Below are 25348 nucleotides of genomic sequence, written 5' to 3'. Positions count from 1 at the left end.
TATTAATTGAATGTATGCAGAAATCTCTATGGACATAAACATTTCTGAATGTTAAAGCTTGTTAAGTTGAATTCTAATTTATGAGGCATTTTTTTCTTATACATTCGAATTTAATAATTACAGTAGTTCTTTGGGATGTACTATTAGTGCCTCCAGTCTTATCTGTAAAACGAGGATAATGTCTACTCAGGACCGCACAGTGAGAAGGCAGCAGGCCCTGGTTTCTGGTTACTTAAAGATCACGTATCATGTCTGAGCCTGAATTTCCTCATCTGAAAAGTGGAGGTTTGGTGGGTCTTTGGGTCCTTTTCTAGGTCTAGAATGCTTTGGCTAGCATAACCCTGAAACCTGGAACACAGAACATTTAAAAAATTTTTTTTTTCAACGTTTATTTATTTTTGGGGGGACAGAGAGAGACAGAGCATGAACGGGGGAGGGGCAGAGAGAGAGGGAGACACAGAATCGGAAACAGGCTCCAGGCTCCGAGCCATCCGCCCAGAGCCCGACGCGGGGCTCGAACTCACGGACCACGAGATCGTGACCTGGCTGAAGTCGGACGCTTAACCGACTGCGCCACCCAGGCGCCCCCACAGAACATTTTTTAAATATATGTTTAGGAGCTCCATGATTTGGAAGTATGGTTGTCAGGTTCCCTGGGTAGGAAGCTCTGAGAGAAATTTCCTTGCAAGAATCTTACTGGAAAATGCTTTTAGGATCAGTCCCTAGAGGGGGTGAAGGAAGCAGGACTGAGCAGAGGCAAGGACGAAGGCGTGCAGGTGCAGCGAAGAGCTCTGGGGCTGGGCTAGCCCTTCAGAGTTCTCTCCGGTTAGGGCCCAGGGGCTGGGGCTTTGGACGCCCACACTGCCCTTGCCCTTTCGCTGGCTGTGGGCTGTCCCAGGACGAAGCTGTGATTCTGGGTGAGCTGGTTCTTGTTGGCTGAGAGCAAGTCCTGGAGAGGGACTCTCACCTGCAAGCTGTGGCCACCATGTCTGCATCTGGGGGAATGGATCTTTCAGTCTCGGGAGGCAGGACAGCACACCAAGCCATCCGCCCCAGGGAGTAAATCTGACTTGCAAAGAGGAAGTGTGGCTGAGGTCGCTTAAAAGAGCAGAAGGGCACATTGATGCATGAGGTAAACTTAAGATTTTGCTTTGGGGATTAACTGTTATCTTTTGCATTCTCCATAGTATTATGCAGTTGCTCGGCGCATTTCCTTCACCCAGTGGTCCCGCTTCTCCTTGTAGTCTGGTGAATGAGACCACTTTGATCAAGTACTCCAGGCTGCCAACCATAAATAAACATAGTTTCCGGTACTTTGTCTTGGATAATAGTGTCATCCTGGCAATGCTGGAGCAACCTCTTGGAAATGAACAGAGTAAGTTCCAGCACTTGGGGTCTTCTCCACTGCGAAATCACCGTGTTTTAGCTCCCTGCTAGCAGGCTGCTTCCGGGGTCAGGGACCTGTAGCTACAGGAACAACTGCAGATTCACAGCAACTTCGCATTTGTCAGAGGGTCTTCTAGCTACAGTGACTGAAAAATAGAGGGTCAGAAAATAGAATATACATAGTAAATAGAATCTTTTAGAGGCTCTTTTATGTATCTGAAATACTAGAACTAAAGTAGTTCTACAAAAAGTTTGTTTCAATGGGGTATTTTCTCTTGTTTACCATGTATAAAAATTACTGTTACTCTTCTTGAACTTTGGATCCTGCCCTTCTCCTCTCCTGGCCCCCACTCCACATTGTTCTTTTTCAGTTAATGGTGCCACCCAAACAGACTGGAAATTTGAGGAGTCCTCTTGGCCTGCCCCTTCCTGTTTCTCCCTTACATAATTGGTGTCCAATTGCTCAGTGACTCTTGAATCTTTTTTTTTCTCTGCCTCCCTCCCAATACATCCAAATGTAGGGTCTTATTATTTCTTACTGAGATTATTGCAGTTGCTTCCTACCTGGTCTCATCCCTCTCCTTCCGGTTCTAAAATGTGTTACCCTTCCCTCCATCCTACTTCCTGCCACCATTGTATTCTTCCTCAAATGTGGATCTGACCATACCAGTGCCCTCATGAAAACCCTTTAATGATTTTCGACTGATACAACATGCACTGTTTCCCTCCTCAACTTTCTCTCAATTATAAGCTGTCTCAAGGTAGATTACCACTGCAACCCAGGCTACTCAAAGTACATATATATTTTTTTAAGTTTATTTATTTATTTTGAGAGAGAGAGAGAGCCAGCAGGAGATGGGGCAGAGATGGAGAGAGAAAGAATCCCAAGCAGGCTCTGCACTGTCAGCACAAAGCCTAACGCGGGGCTCGAACTCACGAACCGTGAGATCGTAACCTGAGCCGAAATCAAGAGTTGGGTGCTTAACCAGCTGACCACCCAGGTGCCCCAAAGTACATTTTTTTCCTGTTGGTAATCAGAATCAGCCAGTATGTAAAGGAAGCATCTTCTCATGCTTATGAGAAAGTGACGGTAATAGAATTTTGGGGCATAGAGAATCCAGGGAATCACCTCATGTTCAATTCCCTGATTTACAGGTGAAGAAGCAGAGGCTCGGAGAGGGCCTGTGACTTATTCAGGGTTATTTGAAAAGTACATGGTATGACTAGGACTAGTGTCCAAATTTCCTGAGCCTCATTCTGTCCCTGTATATTGTCCTTATGCGCAGTATAGGATTTTGCCAGTAGTTAAAGACTTGGTACCTTTACAGAGGTGAACAGACTCTTACGGTCCCGTGCAAATTCTGTTGAGGCTATATGAGTAGGATCTCATGAATCTATAGAATGAAAGTGAGACATTTCCCTATCATTCAGAGATTCGTGAATACCATCACAAGTTTCCACTGTGTGGTGGTAAGATACAGTGACTTTAATGTCAAATAGATGGGGCCTTTAATCATTGCCCAGTTCCAGAAGTGCTGATTCCAGCTCTTTCCTGCATGCACTTCTTTCTTCTCTATTCCAGACGTAGGGCTTGCTTGACTTTCTTCCCTGGCTTGTGTCTATTATTCATGATTCCTTCAGCCTCCTACTCCCAAGCCAACTGCTAAGGAGTCTAAAATCCCAGTGTCCCCTCTGGGTTTCCTGGCTGGAGGGGTAAGTGTCAGCCCTCTTCGAGATTCTTTAGGACTCTCCTATGTACTCATTCCCAGTCATTTCACTGCATTGGAAGTCTACTAAAAATACAAACAATTGGGATTTTATAGATTTACAAGGACATTTTAATAGTTTATTGTAATAGTGTAACAGAAGAAGTGAGAAAGCAAAGTTTGAAAAAGTTTAACTCCACATCAGGACAAAAGGAGGGAATAAGAAGGAGGACCTGGGTCACTCAGGAAGTCCATCCTGAGTTCTCCCCACCCCCCACCCTCCATTTCCTTCCCCTGAACTTCTGCGGGGATGGAACAGTGCCTGCCTGTGGCGGACACGAGTGCATAAGGTGTGGGTGAATGCAACATCAGCACTTCAAATACCCATCTGTCTGCACTTAGGTTGTTCTCAATACTGGAAGTTAAGAGTATTGGCTAGTATTTGTTTCCCAAAACTGGAGTTATGTGAGGTAATGTTAGCATGTTGGTAAACATTGTTTTATGTATTGTTAAACACATGGTTCAAAACTACATTATTGGCACACCAAAATTCAGTTTTTCATTTAGAGTAAAGACACACAGTTTCCTTTTGAAACAGACTTAAGTTTAAAAAAGAAAGTGGTCGATAGAAAGTAAGATAAGTACTTACAGTTTGAGGATATGGCAGAAACCACAGAGGTGGTACACAAAGGATGAGAGTTTGGTAAACACTATGCTAGGGCTTTGATTATTAGAGGCTTTATGGTTGATAACAGGTGTATTTTAAGTAGTCGTCATCTGAAATAAAAACTTTTTACACCAATATTTTATTCTAGATGATTTTTTCCCCTCTGTCACTGTGCTGGTCCGGGGAATGTCTGGAAGACTTGCTTGGGCACAACAACTTTGCCTTTTACCCAGAGGAGCAAAAGCAAATCAGAAGGTATCCGTTAGAAGTTACAGGGAAGTGACTAGGAGTGAGCGAGTGTGTGCATGCGAGTGCGCATGTGTGTGTTATGATTTAAAGGTTAAATAACATTCCAACAAAATTCATTAATAAAATAAATATTTTCGATCCTAGCCAGGGTCTCAGTCAGTGGTTCATACCAGAATCATCTTAGGAGCCCATAATTCCCAGATCCACTGAATTACTCTTTAAAGACATCTTCAAAGCAGGTGTATTTTCAGAAAGCTTTCCAGGTGATTCTCACATCCATTTATGATTAAGAAGTACTGTTCTGAGCTGTGGCCTCATTTTTTTATGCAGTGTTAAATATAACAAAACTCAGGTACATGCCATAAATGAAAAAAATTTGGCCAGACTCTCGATCTCTCAGATAATGGGACTTAGTTTCAAATTATTTTTATGTGATTTATTCCTGTATAGTTGGTAATGTGCTCTGTAATTTTTTTAAATATGCTGTGTAATTTAAATCTTATTTGGGGTGGCATAGTTTATTTTATTTGTAACATTTGTAATTTGGTGAGTAAAATTTGCTCATGAGAGAAAGTTGGAAAATTCAGATAGTAAGAAATTTTAAAGCATCTGTACTCCCACTTTCCAGAAGTAGTCACTCTTAATATTTTAGTAGATTTCCTTACAGTCTTTTTTTCCTTTCTGTGCATGATAACATTAAATAGAATTTGAGTCATTTTTGTATACTGTTCTTTTCACTTATTACAGCATAAGCTTTTACTTATGTTACTAAAAATTCTTTAAAACATCACTTCATAAAGTGTCCCCGGTATTTAAGAGAGACAGTCACAAAATTGGAGCACGGGTCTAAAATCATTTAACATCCTAGGTGTCGCTTTTAGATGTGTTGTCACCCTGTGAGGAGCACACCTCTGTTTTCGCTTGGTGCATCATGCAGATCACATTGTGGCAGCGGCACTGTAGGCCACTGGGTCAGCATTCAAGACAGGAGGAAGGAGGAGATCAAGGAAGGAACTAAAATTTATAGATGCTTTAATATGTACCGTATACATTTTTATTTCATCATTACAACAGCCTTATGATGGATGATTTCCACTTTTCAGATGTGAAAACAGAAGCTGCACAGCTAATACACATTTTAATACGTATTACAATTTGGAGGGATTCGGAGCCATTAGGATCTAGATTTGGTGTTCAGTTGAACTCACTGTCTAGAGAGGCCCAGAGGACGTAAACTTACACTTTGTTATATGGGATGATTTGAGAACTCTTGAGTTTGAGCCTTGATCCCTGAACTGTCTCATCCATTGGTTTACCACTTATTAAGAGAGAGTCAGGCCTGGGGCAGTTATACAGCCCATTTGTCAGTCAGAAAATCTCAGTTGATGAACATTTTTATAAAAGTGAAAGAGTACACTGGTATGCAAGCTATTTACTGTTAGTGTTAGCAGTGGTATTTGCAGATCCTCACTGAGTGCCAGTGTTAGGTAGTCCTAGCGAAACAGGCATCTAAGAGACCAGGGAAATACACGTCATTACAGATGGCACCAAATGTAATATGCATAACATTATCTGTTTTATTTTAACAGCTTTTTGTACCTGAACCTCGTCCAATTCCTAAAAATGATGTTGGATTTAAATATACTGTCAAACATCGACCATTTCCTGAAGAGGTGGATAAGATTCCTTTTGTGAAAGCAGATCTGAGCATTCCAGATTTGCATGAAATTGTCACTGAAGAAGTAAGATATTGTCAGCTGTTGTTAAGCGAATGACCATAAACATTCTTGAACAACCGCCACGGTCCAGACACTGCTTTTTTTGGTGTTATTGGAGATGATTCCTAAGATGACCTAGATCTCTGTCATCCAGGTTACCATGTAGTAAGACAAGTGTAGTTTGTGGCCGATTGAAAGGACCTGGACTCTCTTAGGAGTCACCGGGCTGTCTGGGCTGGCCCATGGTAGGCGTCCACAGGATGGGGCCATGATCAGACTGCAGTGAAGGCTATTGGAGAAGGGAGACCCAATTTAGAGACTTTGATGACAGTCCAGGCAGGGGAGAAGAAGGACTAGCTAGCTGACTGATAGCGGAAGTTGAAGCAGATGGAATGTATCGTGGAGGCAGAGCCAAGCAGTCTTTGATTGATGAGGGAAGGAAAAGAGCTGAAGAACTTAGATTCCAAACCTCAGTGACAAAGGAGATATCAGTGCTATTTACAGAAATACGGATTCGGTAGGAAAAGGGCAGGTTTGGGAGGACAGGAAAAAATTTATGTGATTTTAGATTTAGACAATTATATTAAGTAATTGGTATCTTAGGTCAAAGGAAAAGAATTTTAAGAAGTGGGGACAGAAGTCTGTCAGGGCATGAGAGAACAGAAGGGCAGGAATGGAGGCTGCTTATACCAGCCAGAGAGCTCAGGGAGAAGGTGCCCTGAGCAGGGGCCCCTGGATTTTGGCATGAATGTGCAGGTGACCTTTGAGAGCATGTCCAAAGAAGTGTTAAAGTTGGGGACAGAGTATAGAGGTCTGGGTGGTGAATGGTTACTGAGACACAGTGAACATAAACTACACTGTTAGTAGTTAAGGAGAGCATACAGAGTGGATAATAGCATGAGGAAATGGCCTAGCTAAGGCAAGGCAAGGCTAGTTTTTACTTTTCTTTTTTCTTTCTTTTTTTTTTTAAACTCCCGGATGGGAGGACTGTGAACATGCTTAGAGGTGGAAAGGAACATGCTTAGAGGTGGAAAGGAAGGAAGCAGTGGAGAAGGGCCTATGTCTGCTACCACTGGAAGATGGGCTGGGAACATTATAAGTAATAGAGTAAAGCCCTGGAGGCAGTAGGGTCAAGAGTCTCAATGTGACTGTGTCTAGGAAAGCGGTATTTCTTGCAAGACGGGAGAGAAGGAGATAGCAGGTGGAGGTTCAGAGACATTTAAAGGTGAAAAGGAGGGAAAATGAAGGAGCTTCTGTAAATTTTAATTTTAGTTCTCAGCAGTTATATAGGGAATAAAAGATGGCTCTTAAAATTGCCAGGCAGCCCAGCCCAGGTTAAGTAGCATCGTCTGTAGTGAAATTACTTAACTCACTCTGCTGACTTTACTCAGAAGTCCTTGGGATCTGGATGCATAAGTAAAAAAATTGGAGTGGTGTGGAGATTGATAGAGGTAAGAATGTGGAAGAGTAAGAAACAAGACAGCCATTTATATGTTTAGAAGAGGGTATTAAGATGTTTGATTTGGGATTTAGGCTTGGGTGGGAGGTAGATGAAGCCAGGATGCTAATGGCCTGGGAAAACGGGAGAAGGGATTGAATGCTCACAGTGATGAAAAAGCACAGCTCAGGGAGTGAAGGTGTGGGAGAGCTGCAGGAAGGAGGCTTATGGTTGGAGAAGGGAATTTCAGAATTCTAGCTCTTTCAAGTACAGCATGGCTGAGGTACAAAGTGTGCTTATGGATGGCCAAAGTTGTGAAGGTTGACAAGAGGTGGTAGAAATACAAGCTAGGTTGTTGGAAGGAGCATTGCCCGTCAGAGAGGAGTTTAAACTAGGATTGATGGGAAGGGAGGCAGCGGTGTCAGGGAGCATCTCTGAGAGGAGGGTGGGGTAATCCATATGGACGAAGACTTTAAAACATGAGGGGGCCGCCACTGCAGGACGAAGGTGGACAGGGATCTGGAAGAGGGGGTGACAGCAACAGCGCTGCCCCCTTTCTTGCCTGTTTGAGGGGAAGCAGAATGATTTCATTTACAGCGAGGAGCTGAAGGACATAATTTCTGAGGCTATAGGGGAGTTTTTTTGGTATTTGTTGCAACTTTGAAACCGTGTTTGCTTGGTTGCATACTCTATTGAATTAAAACTCAGTGTTGATCACTGACAAGTATTTCATTGCCTTTGTTGCTTAAACCTTTATTTTCACTTTTAAATTAAGATTAATCTGGTTACTTTTATGGTAGCTCCAAAAAAAGTGAAAAACTTGGTTTATTTCAGTTAGAAGAGAGACATGAAAAATTAAGGAATGGCATGGCTCAGCAGATTGCTTACGAAACGCACCTTGAACAGCAAAGTGAGGAAGAATTGCAGAAGAGAAGTTTCCCTGATCCCGTTACAGATTGTAAGCCTCCACCTCCTGCCCAGGAATTCCAAACGGCACGCCTCTTCCTTTCACACTTTGGATTTTTGTCCTTAGAAGCATTGAAGGTAATTTTCCTAAACTTCTATGAGTAAATATATTCATAGATTAACACTGAGTCGATTATTGCTAAAACATTTTAGTGAGGATAGGAGGAATTAAATAAATGTTACTCTGCATGTAAGTAAATGAAATTCTGTGGTGCTGTATGTAGTTTTTACTATACAAGTCCCAGAATGTGTATCCCATGAATCCTTCCAGAGTTCTGACTGAGGGGGCTGCTTTGATAATACATCCAGCTCTGAAATTTCCTGAGTAATGTGCGACCCGTGTCACATATATAAATGAAATCTACAGGTAATGAGGAAAAGAATGTTAAAAATCTTCCCCTGTCAACGTTTATTACTGAAGGTATGGGCTAGAACGGACTCTGCTCTTCCACGCCGCTTTTAAAAAATAACAAGTATTTGTGAGCCAGGAACTTAAGTTGTACAGGTTCTGCGATCAGACTGCTTAGATTGCTTGCCAGCTGCGTGGTCATGGGCAGTTGCCCAGCTTTTCCAAGTCTTAGTTCCTCGTCTATAAAATGGAGATGATAAAAGTGCCTGTCTCATTGTGGTTGTGTAAGATGCTTCATGTTGTACTTAGCACAAAGCCAAAGCCAGCCTGTAAGGTAAATATTGCCCTTCTTCTTCTTCCTCTTCCTCTTCCTCTTCCTCTTCCTCTTCTCCTCCCCCTTCTCCTCCTCCCCCCTCTCCTCCTCCTCCCTCTCCTTCTCCCTCTTCTCCTCCTCCCTCTTCTCCTCCTCCCTCTTCTCCTCCTCCTCCTGCTCCTCCTCCTCCCTCTCCTCCTGCTTCTCCTTCTCCTTTTTTTTTTTTTAAAGTAGGCTTCACACCCAACACGAGGCTCGAATTCACAGCCCTGAGATCAAGAGTCAAGAGTCATATTCTCTATCAACTAAGCCAGCCAGGCGCCCCAATATTGCCATTATTCTTAATTCCATTATCCTTAAAACGGTTTTACAAGGAAAGTGGTACTGTCCCTACTTTGCAACTATGGAAACAGGCTCAAAAATGTGAAATAGCTCGCCTGAGGTGGATTTGGGGTTAGTACTAAGGCCTCTTTGTTTTGAAAAACACAGCTCAAGATTGCCAGGCAAGAGATTGCTTATTGCACAAGTTGTCCCCTGCCCTCACTCCCTAGCAGCTACTTGGTTGAAGGCCGTGTAACTTTTTAGGGAAGCAGGGACACCATTGCTGATTTTGGATTTCAGCACGTAGATGGGAAACATTCTGTGTTGTAGAAAAGTGAGTTGGTGATGGGGAGTATGAACATTAAAAACTTTTAAAATGCAGAAGAAAAGAGAAGAGAGAGGAAAATAATGAGAAATACAGTGGCAAATATGGAAGGCAAGGAACAAAGATACAACCTGCAAATGATTAGTGATACTCCTAATGGAGAAAATTGAACAGAGTAGAAGCAGTAAATAAGAATATACTAGAAGAAAATTATTACATTCTGTGGACTAAAAGGAGGTAAGAACCCTGATGGCACTGTCTTGAAATTCTCATTTTCCATTCATATTATCTATTCTAGTTGATGTCTTAAGTTGTCAAGAAAATAATTCTCATGCTTTCTTATCTGTGTCAGGACATAGGAAAAAGAAAGTTACCTGGTATGTTTTATGAATCTTAGCCTATAACTCTAATAACTTAAACTTGACAGCACACACATACAAAAAAGCTGTAAACTAATCTTACTTACGCATATATATGTAGAAGTATTAAGGAGAGTGCTAGTAAAACTGAATTCAACAGCGTATCAAGCAGATTACCTTCCACAACCAAGTAAGGTTTATCCTACAGACTCAAGGAGACTTAGTTATTACTGGGAAATATTAGTATAGTAAAGCTATTAAGAAAATAATTTGATCCTATTAGGTCAATAAATAAAACAAGTCAATATTCAGTAGGACAGTATTCATTAGGATTTTCAAAAACGAACAAAAACTAAACCAGGACTAGTAGTGTAGATCTGTAAATGGCAGCCTATGAGAAATTAGAAGCACCCTTTGTTAAAATCAGAGGCAAAGGATATCTATTTTGACAACTATTGAATACTGAGAATTTTTTAGTCCAGAAAATTTTTTATTTTACCATAGTCACAGGTTAACAGAAAGTTGCCCCCAAAAATGTACAGGGAGGTTCCCCCCTATAGCAACATCTTACGTAGCTATAGAACAATATCAAAACCGAGTAAGTCAGTGAAATACTAAACGAAATAAGTAAAAACTATTGGAAAGAAGACAGTTTACAGGTAATATGACTTCCATTAGACAATCACTAAGGAATCAATAAAACGTTTAAAATAGAGTTTGAGATCACCACACAGAAAAGTACAAAAATCAATGACTGTTGCTATAATACCCAGTTAAAACTATAGTACAAAAGTACTCTATATACAGTTGTGATATGGATGAAAATTATCCAAATGGTGTACAAGATCTTCAGGGAAAAACTTTAAAAAATTAGTAAGAGATGCAAAATGCGTGTGTGTTATGTTGCTGCGTTAGAAGATCATCTAAAAGAACAAACTGATGAGATAGCTTTAAAAAAAGAAAAATTGGAAGGCTTTGCCACATGCTACAGGTTCACGGTTCCTTATAGAAGATTTCAGAGTAAAGTAACAGTGAAAACCAGAAGGTTCTTTTTGTATGTTTGTAGCAAATCCATTTAAGTAGCAAAATCTGGCCTGAATTGACAACATGGCTATTTGTAGTCTTTAATTATTTCACGTGGTGTGAATACGCTTCTGTTTGACTGCAGAAATATTAATAGTGTCCTTGGTTACAGGGTGTTGCCCCAGCCCTTGCTATAAGTGTTGTGGTATAGACAAGAAGACCAGGCTCACCGTCCTTGCTAATGTAGAAAGGAGTAATCTTTGCCATTCTGGGGGATGCGTTCCTGAAAAATAACTGTGGATGACAAAACCTTGGGCAAGGTCAAGATCTCCAAGAAGAAAAGGGATTAGGGGGGAAAACAAAAAAATTCATTTAAAAAGTTAGTAGACTTTATTTAGTAGAGCAGTTTTAGGTTTGCGGGACAGTTGAGTAGAAAGGACAGAGAGCTCCTACCTACCCCAACTATGCCTCTCCTCCCCAGTTTCACCCTGTTATTAACATTTGGCATTGGTGTGGTATATTTGTTGAAATTGATGCACCAGTGTCTGTGCATTATTAACTAAAGTCCGTAGTTTACAGTAGAGTTCACTCTGTGTTGGACAATTGCACAGGTTTTGACAAATGTTATAGTGTGTATCCACCATTACAGTATGCCCTAAGAATCCACCATACCCTGCCTCTCGCCATCCTCCCCTCCCTGCTTCCCCCAACCCCTGTCAACCACTGATTTCTTTACTGTCTCCACAGTTTTGCCTTTTCCAGAACATCATATAGTTAGAACCATACAGTAGGTAGCCTTTCCAGGTTGGCTTCTTTCACTTAGCAATATGCATTTAAGGTTTCTCCATGTCTTCTTATGACTTGATGGCTCATTTCATTTTATTGCCAAGTAATATTCCATTGTGTGGATGTATCGTAGTTTATCCATTCGCTTACAGAAAGATATCTTGGTTGCTTCTAATTTTTGACAATTATAAATAAAGCTGCTACAAATGTTTGTGTGCAGACGTTTGCTAGACATAAGTTTTTAGTTCATTTGGATAAATACCAACGTGTGTCATTGCTGTGTTGTGTGGTGAAACTATGTTTGGCTTTGCAAGAAACCACCAAACGGTCTTCCACAGTGGCTGTACCATTTTGCATTTCCACCAGCAATATAATGAGAAAAAAAAATGCATTAAAAATTTTTTCTAGACAGCATGATATATTACAGAGAAAATAGGATCAAAAACTATATACATAGTATGATTGCAGTTGTTTTTAACAAAAAAGACGAAAGAATTGGAAAGAAGTACAAAAGAATTTTAAATAGTTTTTTTAGGATTATGGTTGTACTTATTCCTGCTACTTTATAAATTTTTAAATAATTTTTTAACTTAATGTTTATCAGCTATGAGCAGGTATTGCTTTTATAATTAGAATAGTGAAAAGGGATAATAATTTTTCCTTTCTCCTTTCTTCCTTTGGTGGTAGGAACCTGCAAATAGTCGCCTACCTCCTCACCTTATTGCACTTGACTCCACGATACCTGGATTTTTTGATGACATTGGGTATCTGGATCTCTTGCCATGTCGTCCCTTTGACACAGTGTTTATTTTCTATATGAAACCAGGTCAGAAAACAAACCAGGAGGTAAGATTTCTGAATTTGTGGGTAATTTTTTTATGCTGTAAATAACTACTTGCCTTGTGCTTATCCATAGTAGGAGATTGGTTACTATTGATGCTTAAAGACTTGTTGTGAACCAGTTCAGAAATGGAACTAATGAAAATCGTGTTGCTCAGAGTCCTGAGTCTTTTGACTCTTAAAAAATTGTAATTGGAGAGGAGCCATAGTATGTCTTTCTCCCCCTTAAGGAATTCAGATTGATAGGACAAAAGAAACTGAAATACAGAAGATTAGCCACAAACAAATTAAAGCTAGGCCCAGTTGCTTAAGAGTAAAACAGCAGCAACAAATACTTGCTGAACATCTTCTATGTGATGCACCATGCCAGGGTATTGAAGTGAGTAACAGTCTTTCCTCTTGAGGAGCTCACCTGCGGGGTAATTTCACAAGCACGTAATTTCAGTTGGGGCATGGTAATGTACAGTGGGGAAAAGAACACCCGAGAAAAGTAAGAGATTAAAGCGGAAGACGTAAGTAAAACCTAAGTTAAATAAAAGACTTACATTGGATGCATGTATCAAAGAGACTAGGAAAAGGATGAAGAAAAATATAGGTGGGAAAATGGAAAACTGAGAGTAAGTGACAAGGGATTTGAAGTGTCTATTGGAAATGAATAGTTGAAACATGGAACAGGCTGGCAGTTGCCAGCTTTTGACTAGGAAGAAGCTAAAGGAAGATTTATCAAATACAGTATTAGATGTGTAGGACACTAGGACTACATGATTTTGGAATTTTACTGCAATCTTTATAAGACTGTTAGCTGATCAAATTGGACACACCTTAAGAAATTTACCAAAGTCACAAAATGTTGATTTATGTTAGAAGCACTATTTCAAATTATTAGTGAGCTACTAGAAAATGAGATTGATTTGTGAGAAAGTTCTTCTCATTTCAGGTTATCGATTCAATAAATATTTATTAAGTGTCCATTGTCAGGTGCCAGGGTTATAGTAGTAAGCAAGATCTACAAGGTTTCTGACGTCCCAGAACTACTGTCTAAGGGGGAAGACAGATGATTAAGTAAATAACCGTAGTGAAGTGTGCTAATTAGAAGCAAGGTGTAGGAGCCATAAACAGGAAAACCTAACCTCATTTTAAGAACGTGTCCTGGAGGAAAAGACATTTTAGCTGATATTTGAGGTTATGTTGACAGTAGATAAAAAGGCAGGCTGTTACTAACAAAGTAGTAGCATATGTAACGGCCCCGGAGGTAAGAGAATTCCATCTTCAGAAAATTGCAGAGTCCAGTATACTTGGAACCTGGGAGAATGTGGGCTTATGGTAGGCAGAGGTGAGACTTTTGAAAGAACCTCAGAATGGGATTGAAGGGGTTAGGAACTTGTTTGGAAGAAGTCTACTGCATGGTTCATAGGAGAATAATAGGGCCATTTTTCTCTTTCCTGTAAAAGAAGACACAAACCATTGCTGTTGAGGTAACTCTTAAACTAATTCAGTTTCCTTAGCTTTCTAGGAGCTGAGAATGATTGGAACAGTGCACATTCTCTGCGGCCTCCTAGAGAATGTCTGAACCCTGCCTTCCCTGGCCACAGGGTAGATTTAGATTAATTTCTAGCTGCCAGCCAGTGGCCTGCAGGTTGATTTGACTCATGTATTGCATCTTGACTAACTTTTCAGAAATTGTTTACTTAAGTTTCACTTCTGAATAAAAATTTAAAAAAAAATTTTTTTTTAATGTTTGTTTATTTTTGAGAGAGACAGAGACAGAATGCAAGTGGGTTAGGGGTAGAGAGAGAGGGAGACATAGAATCTGAAGCAGGCTCCAGGCTCCGAGCTGTCAGCACAGAGCCCGACATGGGGCTCAAACTCACGAGCTGTGAGATCATGACCTGAGCCAAAGTCGGACGCTCAACCGACTGAGCCACCCAGGCGCCCCTCTGAATAAAAATTTTAATTGGAAGAAAATAGGAAGTGGTTGTCAAATCAATTTCCTGGCACTTCTGTGAATATGAAGGGCTATGGGTGAACTAAATAGGTGTACTTCTATCGAGGGTATTTAAGAGAAGATGACCTAGCTGGCGATTTTTTGCCTAGTGGATTGACAAGTAATAGATGTAACAATGCATATTTTTTTTTTTAACGTTTTATTTATTTTTGAGACAGGGAGAGACAGAGCATGAACAGGGGAGGGTCAGAGAGAGGGACACACAGAATCTGAAACAGGCTCCAGGCTCTGAGCTGTCAGCACAGAGCCTGATGCGGGGCTCGAACTCACGGACTGCGAGATCATGACCTGAGCCGAAGTCGGACGCCTAACCAACTGAGCCACCCAGGCGCCCCGACAATGCATATTTTGACTTGATCGGGCCTCTGAATGGTCTTGACATAGATTAGTGTTAATATACCACATTTGGGAGCTTTTAAAAATAGTGATTCCAGGATCCCACCTCTGCTGATGCTGATGTAGGAGGCCCACAGTGCTCTAAGAAGAAACTTATGTTTAAGAAATTCCGCAGGTGACAGATTTATGTATCCCTGCTCCTATAGAATCCGTGTCAGCTCACCTGTCTCTGAATTAAAGGATGGTTCAAATCTCTATATGCTGATTTTGAGTGCTATAAATAGTGATACCTGTTGATGTGTTCAGTGTCATGTGATTCTTAAGCTTTTTGCTTTTCTGTTGTATGATTTGTGTTTTATATACATAGTTCATATGTTCATACTTTTAATATTCAATTACAGGTATTAAATTATGAGTTGAATGATCTTAGATTAAGAACGATAGATCAAATAAATGAATTAATAATTTTAGTCATTTATGCTCACACAGGAATAATGTTTAATACAAAATTAAAGTTAAATGCTCTATAAATATTATTTTCTTAAATGTTCATTTATTTATTTGTTTTGATAGAGACACAGCGTGGGTGGGGAGGGGCAGAGATGGAGGAAGAGAGAGAATCCTAAGCAGGCTCTGTCCATGCAGAGCCCAATATGAGGCTCGAACTCCCAAACCAAACTGTGAGGTCATGACCTGAGCCGAAATCAAGAGTCCGGCACTTAACCAACTGAGCCCCCAGACTCCTCTATAAGTATTATTAAACCAAAGGTTTAATGAAATGTTCAAAAAAATATATTCCCTGAGTGATTTTGATACATGCCCCTGCCTGGCTTTTCATTTATAATTTCTAGAGGATTTCTTGCTTTCCTTCCTTTAGCATAAGGTTTTCAACAGCAGTGCTATTGCTATTTGGGGCCACATAGTTCTTTGTTAGGGGAGCTGTCCTATAAATCAGACATTTAGCAGCATCTTTGGCTTCTACTCAATAAATACCAGTAGCACCCCACAAGTTGTGATAACAAAAATGTCTTCAGACATTGCAGCTGCCCCCTGGTGAGTGAAAACATGCCTGTGAGCACCACTGTTGTAGAACAAGTACTTTTCTTCTTGAGGCCAGTAAGAAGGTATTAAACTAGTATTTAGCGAAGAGGGGAGAACCTTCTGGTCACTTATTTTTTTCTGGAATGGCTTCATTCTCTTCTTAGGACTAAGAGGAGGAGGTTTTCATGCTTGTTTGTTAATTATACCTAATCTTCATGGACTGTTTAATAGATTTGTACTTTTTATATTGTTTGTCATGATTTGTAATAAAATAATCACATACCTATGTAATGTAGCTCACGAACCAGACAGCAAACTCTGTGAAGACAGGGACATAGCACTTTTTATTTACTTTGAGTAAACTTGTCTGGCTCAGTAATTGTTTAGCTGGAGAGGGAGCTAAGGGCTTTACTCGCATCTTCACAGCCATCATTAGCATCCCTACTTGATAGATGAAGAAACTGAAACAGTGAGGTTAAGGGACTCTCCCAAGGCCCAGCCAGGATTTGAATGCAAATCTGTCTTAACTAGAAGCATCATTTTTAACTATAGTGATGAATTCCCAAGTTTATTCTGAGCTTAGATTTGATTTGTCAGACACTTCAAAGCTAACCGATTTTTATGGAGGTTTATTTTGATGTGCTCTTTTGTTTCCTTCATTATAGCTGATGATTGGTATGTATTTCAGATTTTAAAGAATGTGGAATCTTCCAGAAATGTTCAGCCACATTTCCTAGAATTTTTGCTCTCCCTTGGTTGGTCGGTAGATGTGGGCAGACACCCCGGTTGGACTGGGCATGTTTCCACCAGTTGGTCTATTAACAGTTGTGATGATGGTGAAGGACCTGAACAAGGTAAAAACCCATAACGGTCATGTGTTTTTTCTTGTTTTGTTATCCTTGATCTCTCCCCCTTCACTAGAAGTTTGTAGTCTTATTATAAAAAGAAAGAAAGAAAGAAACCAGAGGTATATGAAGGAAAAGTTTGCTTCCCCTAATTCTAGTCCTCATAAGAGGTCACTGAACAGTAGTTTGTATATTGTTAGGTGAGAAATTTTCTGTTTTTAATGATGATTGAGTTTTAGCATTTTTCCATATTTTTATTTCTTTCCTGAGAGCCACTTGTTCATTTATTTCCTCTTCCCAGTTTTTTGTTGGTGGCCTTTTATGTATTACCGGTAGGACATTGTGTTCATTTTTTTTTTTTTTAATGTTTATTTATTTTGGGAGGGGCAGAGAAAGAGAGAATCCCAAACAAGCTCTATGCTGTCAGCGCAGAGCCTGACATGGGGCTTGATCCCATGAACTGTGAGATCATGACCTGAGTCAAAATCAAGAGTTGAATACTTCAGGGCACCTGGATGGCTCAGGTGGTTAAGCATCCAACCTCAGCTCAGGTCATGATCTCATGGCTCATGAATTCAAACCCTGAGTTGGGTTCTGTGCTGACAGCTCAGAGCCTGGGGCCTGCTTTGGATTCTGTGTCTCCCTCTCTCTCTGCCCCTCACCCACTCACGCTCTGTTTCTCTCTCTCTCAAAAATAAGTAAACATTAAAAAAAGAAAGAAAAAGATTCGGATGCTTAACTGACTGAGCCACCAAGCACCCCCATTGTGTTCATTTTCATTGAGCACTATACTAGCTCTCAGGAATGTTACTTTCGTTAATTCATTCTTGTTGGCTTAACTGCCTGTACGTTTTACATTCTGTCACTGACGATTGGGGAAGGGAGAGCAGAAGCAGAGCTGAGGAGCAGTAGAGAGAGACCAGGGACAGAAATGCCTTGAAAGCAAGAGTGTGAAAGTCACAGACACCTGCCCTAACTCCTTTCAGAGGTCTGTGGTGGTCTTCTTCCTTTGGATTATTAGTTCTTCCCACGAGACTGTTTTCATAATCTGCTCCATACAGATGAGTTCATGTCTGCTAATCAGAAGTGGCCTAATTTAGAATACTTTTCAGAAACTGTGAAATTAAGGTTTTATTATTTAAAGTTAGTGTAAAGACATTTAATGAATATTTATAGTCTTGTTCTTATACACTAATTGGTTCTTGCTGGAAACATGCCTTGTCTTGATTACCACTTTATTTGACCATTTAAAATTTCATGAAGTAGGATAAAAAACTGATTTTCCCCACTGTTTAGAGCAGTAATGTAGTGTTTCTCATTCCTAGATGAAGTGATTTCCTCTGAAGACATTGGGGCTAGCATTTTCAATGGACAGAAGAAGGTGCTGTATTATGCCGATGCCCTTACGGAAATAGCTTTTGTAGTTCCTTCTCCTGTGGAATCCTTAAGTAAGAACAGTTTTTGTTTGGTGTTTTAAAATCTATTTTTGTATTCACTGGTTTGTGCATTGGGAGAGATTCTGAAGTCATCTCAGTCATCTGAAGTCATCATTGTTCAGCTTCTAAGGCATGATAGCTTTTAGATTATGCAGAGGTATAGGATGTTAGCTCCTCTTAACTTTCTTAAGGACACCAGTTAAAGACAGGCAGACTGACCTTCTCATAGTAATCTTAAACGAACTGCAACCCATTTTTTTTGGTCTTTCTTTAATCAATACATAGAAGGCTTGTTTTCCAGTTTATTCATTTCTTTCTCTGGCATCGTTATGAATGAGCCCCCACTTACTTGCCTGTTTCCATGTAACAGCCTTATACGGCCAGAGAATCCTACGGTTGGAGGGCTCTCGTGATAGCATTTGGCTGATCTGACACCAAGCGGGAGAAACTCCACAGCCTAGAAAAGGTGGCAATTAAGCCTGTTCTTCTTAAGGATCAGGAGTGATTATGACTTCTCAGTCTGAATCCATAGTCTTATCTTGCCTAGGACCTTTGCTTCTTGCAAATTAAGCCCCCTTCTTTGTGCCTGACCGGGCAATAGATGGAAAACTTCACCTTCTTCATTGAGACTATCTGTAAGATGGGCTGCTACACATCACACTTTCATAGTCTCATCTCCAGGCTAATGAGTGCTTGTGCCCTGCTCTGGCAGCCTCCTGACCTTTGTGCTTAGATCCCTGACTTCCCCCACTAGCGCCCCATCTTATATTTTGGGGCCAGTTATATCCCTGGCAAGAGGGGCCTCCCATGGTCTAGGTCAGTATCCTAGCAGCTGTTTGCCTTCGTGTCCAGGCTTTGACCTACCACCTTGATTTCAGATGCCAGACTCCATCTGTCCTATGTGGGTTGAGGCCCTCCCTGGTGGTGTCTCTAGTCCAGCCTGTTTGCACCGACACAGCTCGATCCTTGTCTTTGCACTTTAGTTGCCACAGTTGGGTCTTCACTTGTGTCATGAAACATCCCGTGTGGCACCTGTGCCCCTGCTCCAACTCAGCCTCCTCCTGTTTCTGGAGACTTGTCTTTCTTTTTTTATAACTCTCTATATGCTTGTCTCCAACCAGATCACTTCTTAATCACAGAGACTAGGTCCTCTGCAGCTTTGGAATGCCCCACTGCTACTTGGTACCACGCTCCATGATTGGGTGTATAGTCAGAATAATTCAGAGAATAACAGACGGCTTATAGTCTATGTCTGAAAAGTCAAAAATACTTTCTAGTCTTACCTCGGTTATCCTGTAGTACAGGAACTGGAAAACTATGGCACACAGACCAAAATCAGAACACTAAGTACAGTTTTTACATTTTTGAAGTGTTCTAAATAAAATACAAAGAAGAATATGCAGTTGAGACCTACATAGCCAGCACTATGACCCTTTACAGAAGAAGTTTACCAACCCTTTGTCTAGAGGCAGTGACTTCTCTTAAGTGACTTAAGTCAGCCTATTAGCGTAAATAGTTTAAAAACTTCTCCAAAGAAGTAGATATAATTGATTTTATTTTTTACTTCATAGCCGATTCATTGGAAAGTAACATCTCGGACCAAGATAGTGATTCAAATATGGATCTTATGCCTGGGATCCTGAAACAGCCATCCCTGACACTTGAGCTTTTTCCTAATCACACTGACAATCTTAATTCCTCACAGCGGGTAAGTCATTTTGTTTACAGCTCTAAAAATTTGTTATGAAATGGGGGTGATTATAGAATCATGCCTGAAAAGCTGTTAACCGTAACCCAGAGAGCAATGTCAGCAGTACTGATTCATTAGTATCTTAATTTTTAAAATTCAAATTCTCACGATTTTCTTTTTTTTCAGCTTGCAACAAATAGGTCATTCTAAGACAGCTTCTGCTGTATTCCATGATTTGGCCATTCTGGCACCATGCTTGGTTCTCTCACCCGTTCCTTCCCAGCCTCCGTTTTTATTGGGTCCCTGAAATATCCATGAAAGGTACAATAGTGGCTATACGTTCCACGTCAAATTAATCATGCAGCATTCCACTTAAACAAGTCTGCTGTGTACAAATGGTAGCATTTTGGAGACTAACCCAGTGTATGAATAGATACACTGAGTGAGGCACCCAGCCGCCACTACGAGAAGGGAGCATTTTACTTTTATACTTTCTTTCTTACCATATCAGGAGATGTTATGTCTTTATTTTTGTTTTCTCCTCATGTTACCTCTTCATCCTTACACTTGGAAAGTGGACAAGTAAGGGATAGCAAGTGTATTGGATCATTTCATAAATGTGGGAAGATTGATTTATAACAAATAGTAAGAAAGGCAAAAGAAGTGTAAACTTGATTGAACCATTGTTTGATTTTACAGGATTTTAATTTGGCTCCTTCCATAGTGAAAGTTGTGTTTAACATAAGTACGGTTGACTCTTGAACAACACAGGTTTAAACTGCATGGGTCTACTTATATGTAGATTTTTTTTTTCCAATAAATATAGTGCAATACTATAAATGTATTTTCTCTTCATTATTTTTATTTTATTTTATTTTATTTTATTTTATTTTATTTTATTTTATTTTATTTTATTTTATTTTAGAGCATGAGCTAGGGAGAGGGGTAGAGGGGGTGGGAGAGAGAGAGAGAGACAGAGACAGAGAGAGACAGACAGACTCTTAAGCAGGCTTCATTCTCAGTGCAGAGTCCAGTACAGGGCTTGATCCCATGATCTCGGGATCATGACCTGAGGTGACATTGAGAGTTGGGTGCTCAATTGACTGAGCCACGTAGGTGCCCCTTCCTTATGATTTTCTTAATAACATTTTATTTTCTTTAGCTTTATAGTGTATAATTCATCTAATGTATAAAATATGTGTTAACTATTTATATTATTGGTAAGATTTCTGGTCAACGTAGGCTATTAGTAGTTAAATTTTTGGAGACTCAAAAGTTACACTTTTTGACTGCATGGGGGGATCAGCAGCCCAACCCCTGCATGGTTCAAGGGTCAACTATATATATATACATATATATATAGATATATAGATACAGATACAGATATAGATATATATGCATGCTTGAAAGAGAATACAAGAGAAGTATTCACCTTTAAAATTGATTTAGGAAAAATAGTTAAGTTGTGTAAGACTCTGAAGTAGATCAATTTTGAAAATCAGGAGTTGCTATATTTAAAAGGTTTCATAGAATAGTTTGTAGATGAACATGTCTGTGTCAGGTGATAATGTAGGATTTGAGCCAGATCTAATATTCAGTGATTGGCAGCCCTTGTACTCATTTTCTGAATGCTAGCATAGGTATCCCTTAAAATCCAAAATCTATAAAGCACCATGTTTTTATTATTTATACTTTGCAGACTACTACTACCTTAAAAATAGAACTTATTTTACCAGGGGGCACCTGGGTGGCTCAGTCGGTTGGGGATCCAACTCTTAATTTCGGCTCAGGTCATGATCCCAGATCATGGGGATCAAGCCTCATGTTGGGCTCCGTGCTGAACATGGAGCCTGCTTAAGATCCTCTCTTTGCCTCTGTCCCTCTCCTGGCTTGTGCTTTCTCTCTCCAAAATAAAAAAAAAAGAAAAGAACTTATTTTACCAGCAAAAATGGATTTACTCGAGAATAGCAGAGAATTTCAGTTTGGGACATGCAACTTACGGTAAAACTATAGGCAAGCCCAGCAAACAGGAGAGGAACATCATTTTATGGAGAAGGAGGATGTTGGGAGGGGTCATTTTGAGTGAAAGTGCATTGGAGAAAAGCAAGAGTTAGGGATGAGAGGGACCAAGGTTTTTCATTGGCTGAGTTGCAGGGGTAGTCAATTTCTTGGCAGAAGATTCCATGTATATCTTTTCCTGGTGGAACCTATAATTGATGATTCTTTCCTGTTGATGATTCTGTTGGGGATCCGTAAGGGACAGTTCTAACTATAATTGCTTTTGGATGGTACAGCTCCCTTTTCTAGCCTCCCTACTCCACTTGAGTGGAGTTTCCCTTAATTAATTTTCACACTGCTAACTAAAAAAAGAAAAATCATGCTATCTCAATAGATGCAGAAAAAGCAGTTGCCATAAAACTCAACATTCGTCCATGAGAAAAACTTTCAGCAAACTATAAACAGAAGAGAATTCTCTTAACCTGAGACAGAGCTCTCCTGGAAGCCTATCGCTAACATTTTACTGCACACTATTCTGTGACTGCTTTCCCCCCAAATGGAGGACACAGCAAGGATGTCTGCTCTCACCACTTCTGTTTAACATGGAGTCCTATACAGGGAAATATGGCAAGAAAAAGAAATAAAATACAAAGGACTGGAAAGGAGAAATAATACTGTAGATATTTGCAGATGACATGATCGTATATATAGAAACCCTGAGGAATCTTTTTTAAAAAATCTACTAGATCTACTGAGTACATTTATTTTTTATTATTATTATTATTTTAATGTTTATTTTTGAGACAGAGAGAGACACAGCATGAGTAAGGAAGGGGCAGAGAGAGAGGAAGACACAGAATGTGAAGCAGGCTCCAGGCTCTAAGCTGTCGGCACAGAGCCCGATGGGGCTCAAAATCACAAACTGTGAGATCATGACCTGAGCCGAAGTCGGACGCTTAACCGACTGAGCCACCCAGGCGCCCCCTGAGTGCGTTTATTAAGGTTATAGGAGAAGAGGTCACTGTGTTAGGCAGATGACCCTCAGAGACTCTTGCCTCTGTATGATGTCCTCTGTGTGTGGGTAGAACCTGTAAATATGAGAAGATATCTTATGATTATGTTAGATTATATAGCAAAAAGGGACTTTGTAGATATAGTTGTCAAGGTTGCTTTGAGCTGATCAAAAGGGAGATGATCCGGGTAGTCCTGACCTGATCACAGGAGCCCTTTAAATCTAGGGCTAGAAGTCAGAGATGCAAAGTTGGTGAGGAGCCATGCTAAGAAAATAGTCTCTGAGTGGGGCAGGTGTCTGCCACCAATTTGGGGATGATCTCTCAGCCACAATCATTTTCTGTGAATGCCAGGACAGAAATAAAAATGGAAACAAGAATCTAGGGGAAGTGCCATGATTTCTGGTCATCTGCTAAAGACAGGTATATTTCTGTGCTAATAAAGCAGTTTTATTTTTAAAATTCAACTTAGATGGGAGATTCTGCCTTCTGTACACATAGCTTTGTCTGGGGCTTTAGCATAAACTCACCCCTGCTGCATGCCCTCAAGGGTGGGGCTAAGAGTGCCGCCAGTTTGCTGAAGGGGAACCACGTAGGCCTGCCAGCCTTTCAGGGAAAGTTAAAGTCGATTGGGTGGGCAGGGAAGCCAGAAGCAAGCTGTGCATGATAGCAATGACACAAGCAACTCTTTTTTTCTTTCTTTCTCTGCTGACAGGAAAAAGGCCTTCTTTTTGGCCTAGATTGCAGTAGGAAAGTTCTGGCCTAGAAACGAGAACTAGAAGTAACTTGCTGGTGGACATTTTAGAGATTAGGATCCGCAAGCAAGCCAGTGATGTCACTGTGATGAGGAAAGCATCTTGCTTGCTGGCCGTAGGGATAGACTCAAATCCTTTGAAGCCCTCATTAAAACTTTGCCCACAGATTTTACTTGTGTTGATGTAAGTTATAATTGCTCAGTATTCTTAACTTTTTTCCTTTAAGAATTTAAGACCTTCATTTCTTTGTTCTAGGTTGAGACTTGATAAACAGAGGAGCCAAAGAAGAACGTTTTTGCAAATATGTTTCACTTTTTTCCTAAAGTGATTTCCCGTGACTGATTTTTACATCACTGGGTAGCTTGATGAATATGTGATTGGGTGGTTTTATTAAATCACTTTTTTTTCCCCTTCCCCTTTTCCGTTTCTGCTTCTCTCTACCTCATATAGCTTAGTCCCAGTTCCAGAATGAAGAAGTTGCCTCAGGGTCGTCCTGTGCCTCCTCTTGGACCTGAGACCAGAGTTTCTGTAGTCTGGGTGGAGCGCTATGATGATATAGGTACTGTGTAAGGGCTTAGTCCATACGTAAAATTATTGTAGGATGACAGTGACTTGCTGAATGTCTGTAGGAAGAGGCAGCAAAGGTGTGGTCTGGTAGCCGAAGCTGGGGCCGGAGTTCAGGAAGCCTGGGTTGGCATCCCGACTCCGCCCCTCACTCAGTTTCTTTAAGCCTTAGATTACTCACCTGTTCAATGGAGATATCCATTTACTTCTGGTTGTGATGATTTGGTGAGACTAGGGGATATAAACTTTTAGCTATTCTTGATGTCACAGTTAGTAGCCTATTGCCAGTTGGTCCCATTGCCTATAGCCCCCAGTCATCCCAGGACCTGTAGAAAGAGAAAGGGGGGAACATCCCTCACCCTCTGCACAAACCCTGCTGTCTAGTTCTGGTGTAAATATTAATTTGTCCTCAGGAACTCTGCTGTGGATAAGTGTCTCATGGTTTTTATGTAAGCAACATAAGAGCATTAGAAGTGTATACTTAGCCTAAAATGTCATCTAGCTCAGGATTTGTGGGAAAGTGTGGTAGTTGCTTTTTAACCAAGCCCCCAAAGACCACAGATCATGTTCTATAAAAACTCTGCTTTAGAAGAACTTAGCTAAAATATGTCTTGGGTGTGTTGGGGGAGATTTTCTTTTTTCTTTTTCTTTTTTTTTTGGGGGGGGGGTAGGGGAAGGAATAGTTAGGATTATGTATTTTAGGATAGCACAATCCATATATTTTTTGCACACTTGTATAAAGAGACTAAGAAATTAGATTTCATGCTATTTATTTTGGAAATATGAGGGAGATATTAATTGTCCTGCTGTTACTTTTTTCCAGAAAACTTTCCCCTTTCAGACCTACTGACGGAGATCAGTACTGGTGTGGAGACCACTGCAAATAGTAGCACTTCTCTGAGGTACAGTCTTGATTTGCCTGAGGTTCACCAGCAAGTCTTTAAGCACAGAGAAACCTATTTGTTACAGTGTATTGATTGTGGTTTCATAAAGAAGACGTAATGAAGCAAAAAGGATGAAGACAATAAGAAATAGACGTAATTAGGGGGAAAGAATCAAAGAAAGAAGTTGGTGGATAAATGCACAAGGTGATAAATTAGCATGCATTTTGAAGTGGCATAATTCACTGCTAGTTGACATTTATCTGCAGCAAAGAGAAAAATGAACAGTTGGAAGCAGCTAAGTATTAACCATAATAACAGAGTAGCAATATTAGGTAGAA

At 40.4% G+C, this 25348-nt stretch overlaps 1 protein-coding gene across 7 annotated transcripts in view; it reads left to right on the top strand.

The window, feature by feature from the left end:
- The window catches only part of RALGAPB (Ral GTPase activating protein non-catalytic subunit beta), an 89039-nt gene that overhangs the window by 56355 nt on the left and 7336 nt on the right, over nt 1-25348 (top strand). For all 7 annotated transcript variants that reach the window (XM_006929759.5, XM_003983470.6, XM_019826521.3 and 4 more), the window contains 10 exons: nt 1188-1375; nt 3908-4014; nt 5598-5750; nt 7999-8208; nt 12294-12452; nt 16517-16682; nt 17999-18121; nt 19681-19817; nt 24013-24121; nt 24950-25028. In XM_006929759.5, coding sequence (XP_006929821.1) covers nt 1188-1375; nt 3908-4014; nt 5598-5750; nt 7999-8208; nt 12294-12452; nt 16517-16682; nt 17999-18121; nt 19681-19817; nt 24013-24121; nt 24950-25028 — 1431 coding nt within the window. The remainder of the gene's footprint in view (nt 1-1187; nt 1376-3907; nt 4015-5597; nt 5751-7998; nt 8209-12293; nt 12453-16516; nt 16683-17998; nt 18122-19680; nt 19818-24012; nt 24122-24949; nt 25029-25348) is intronic.

The sequence above is a fragment of the Felis catus genome, chromosome A3 (assembly GCF_018350175.1).
Source record: "Felis catus isolate Fca126 chromosome A3, F.catus_Fca126_mat1.0, whole genome shotgun sequence".
NCBI classification, from domain to species: domain Eukaryota; kingdom Metazoa; phylum Chordata; class Mammalia; order Carnivora; family Felidae; genus Felis; species Felis catus.
This window is presented reverse-complemented; position numbering and strand designations above follow the sequence as displayed.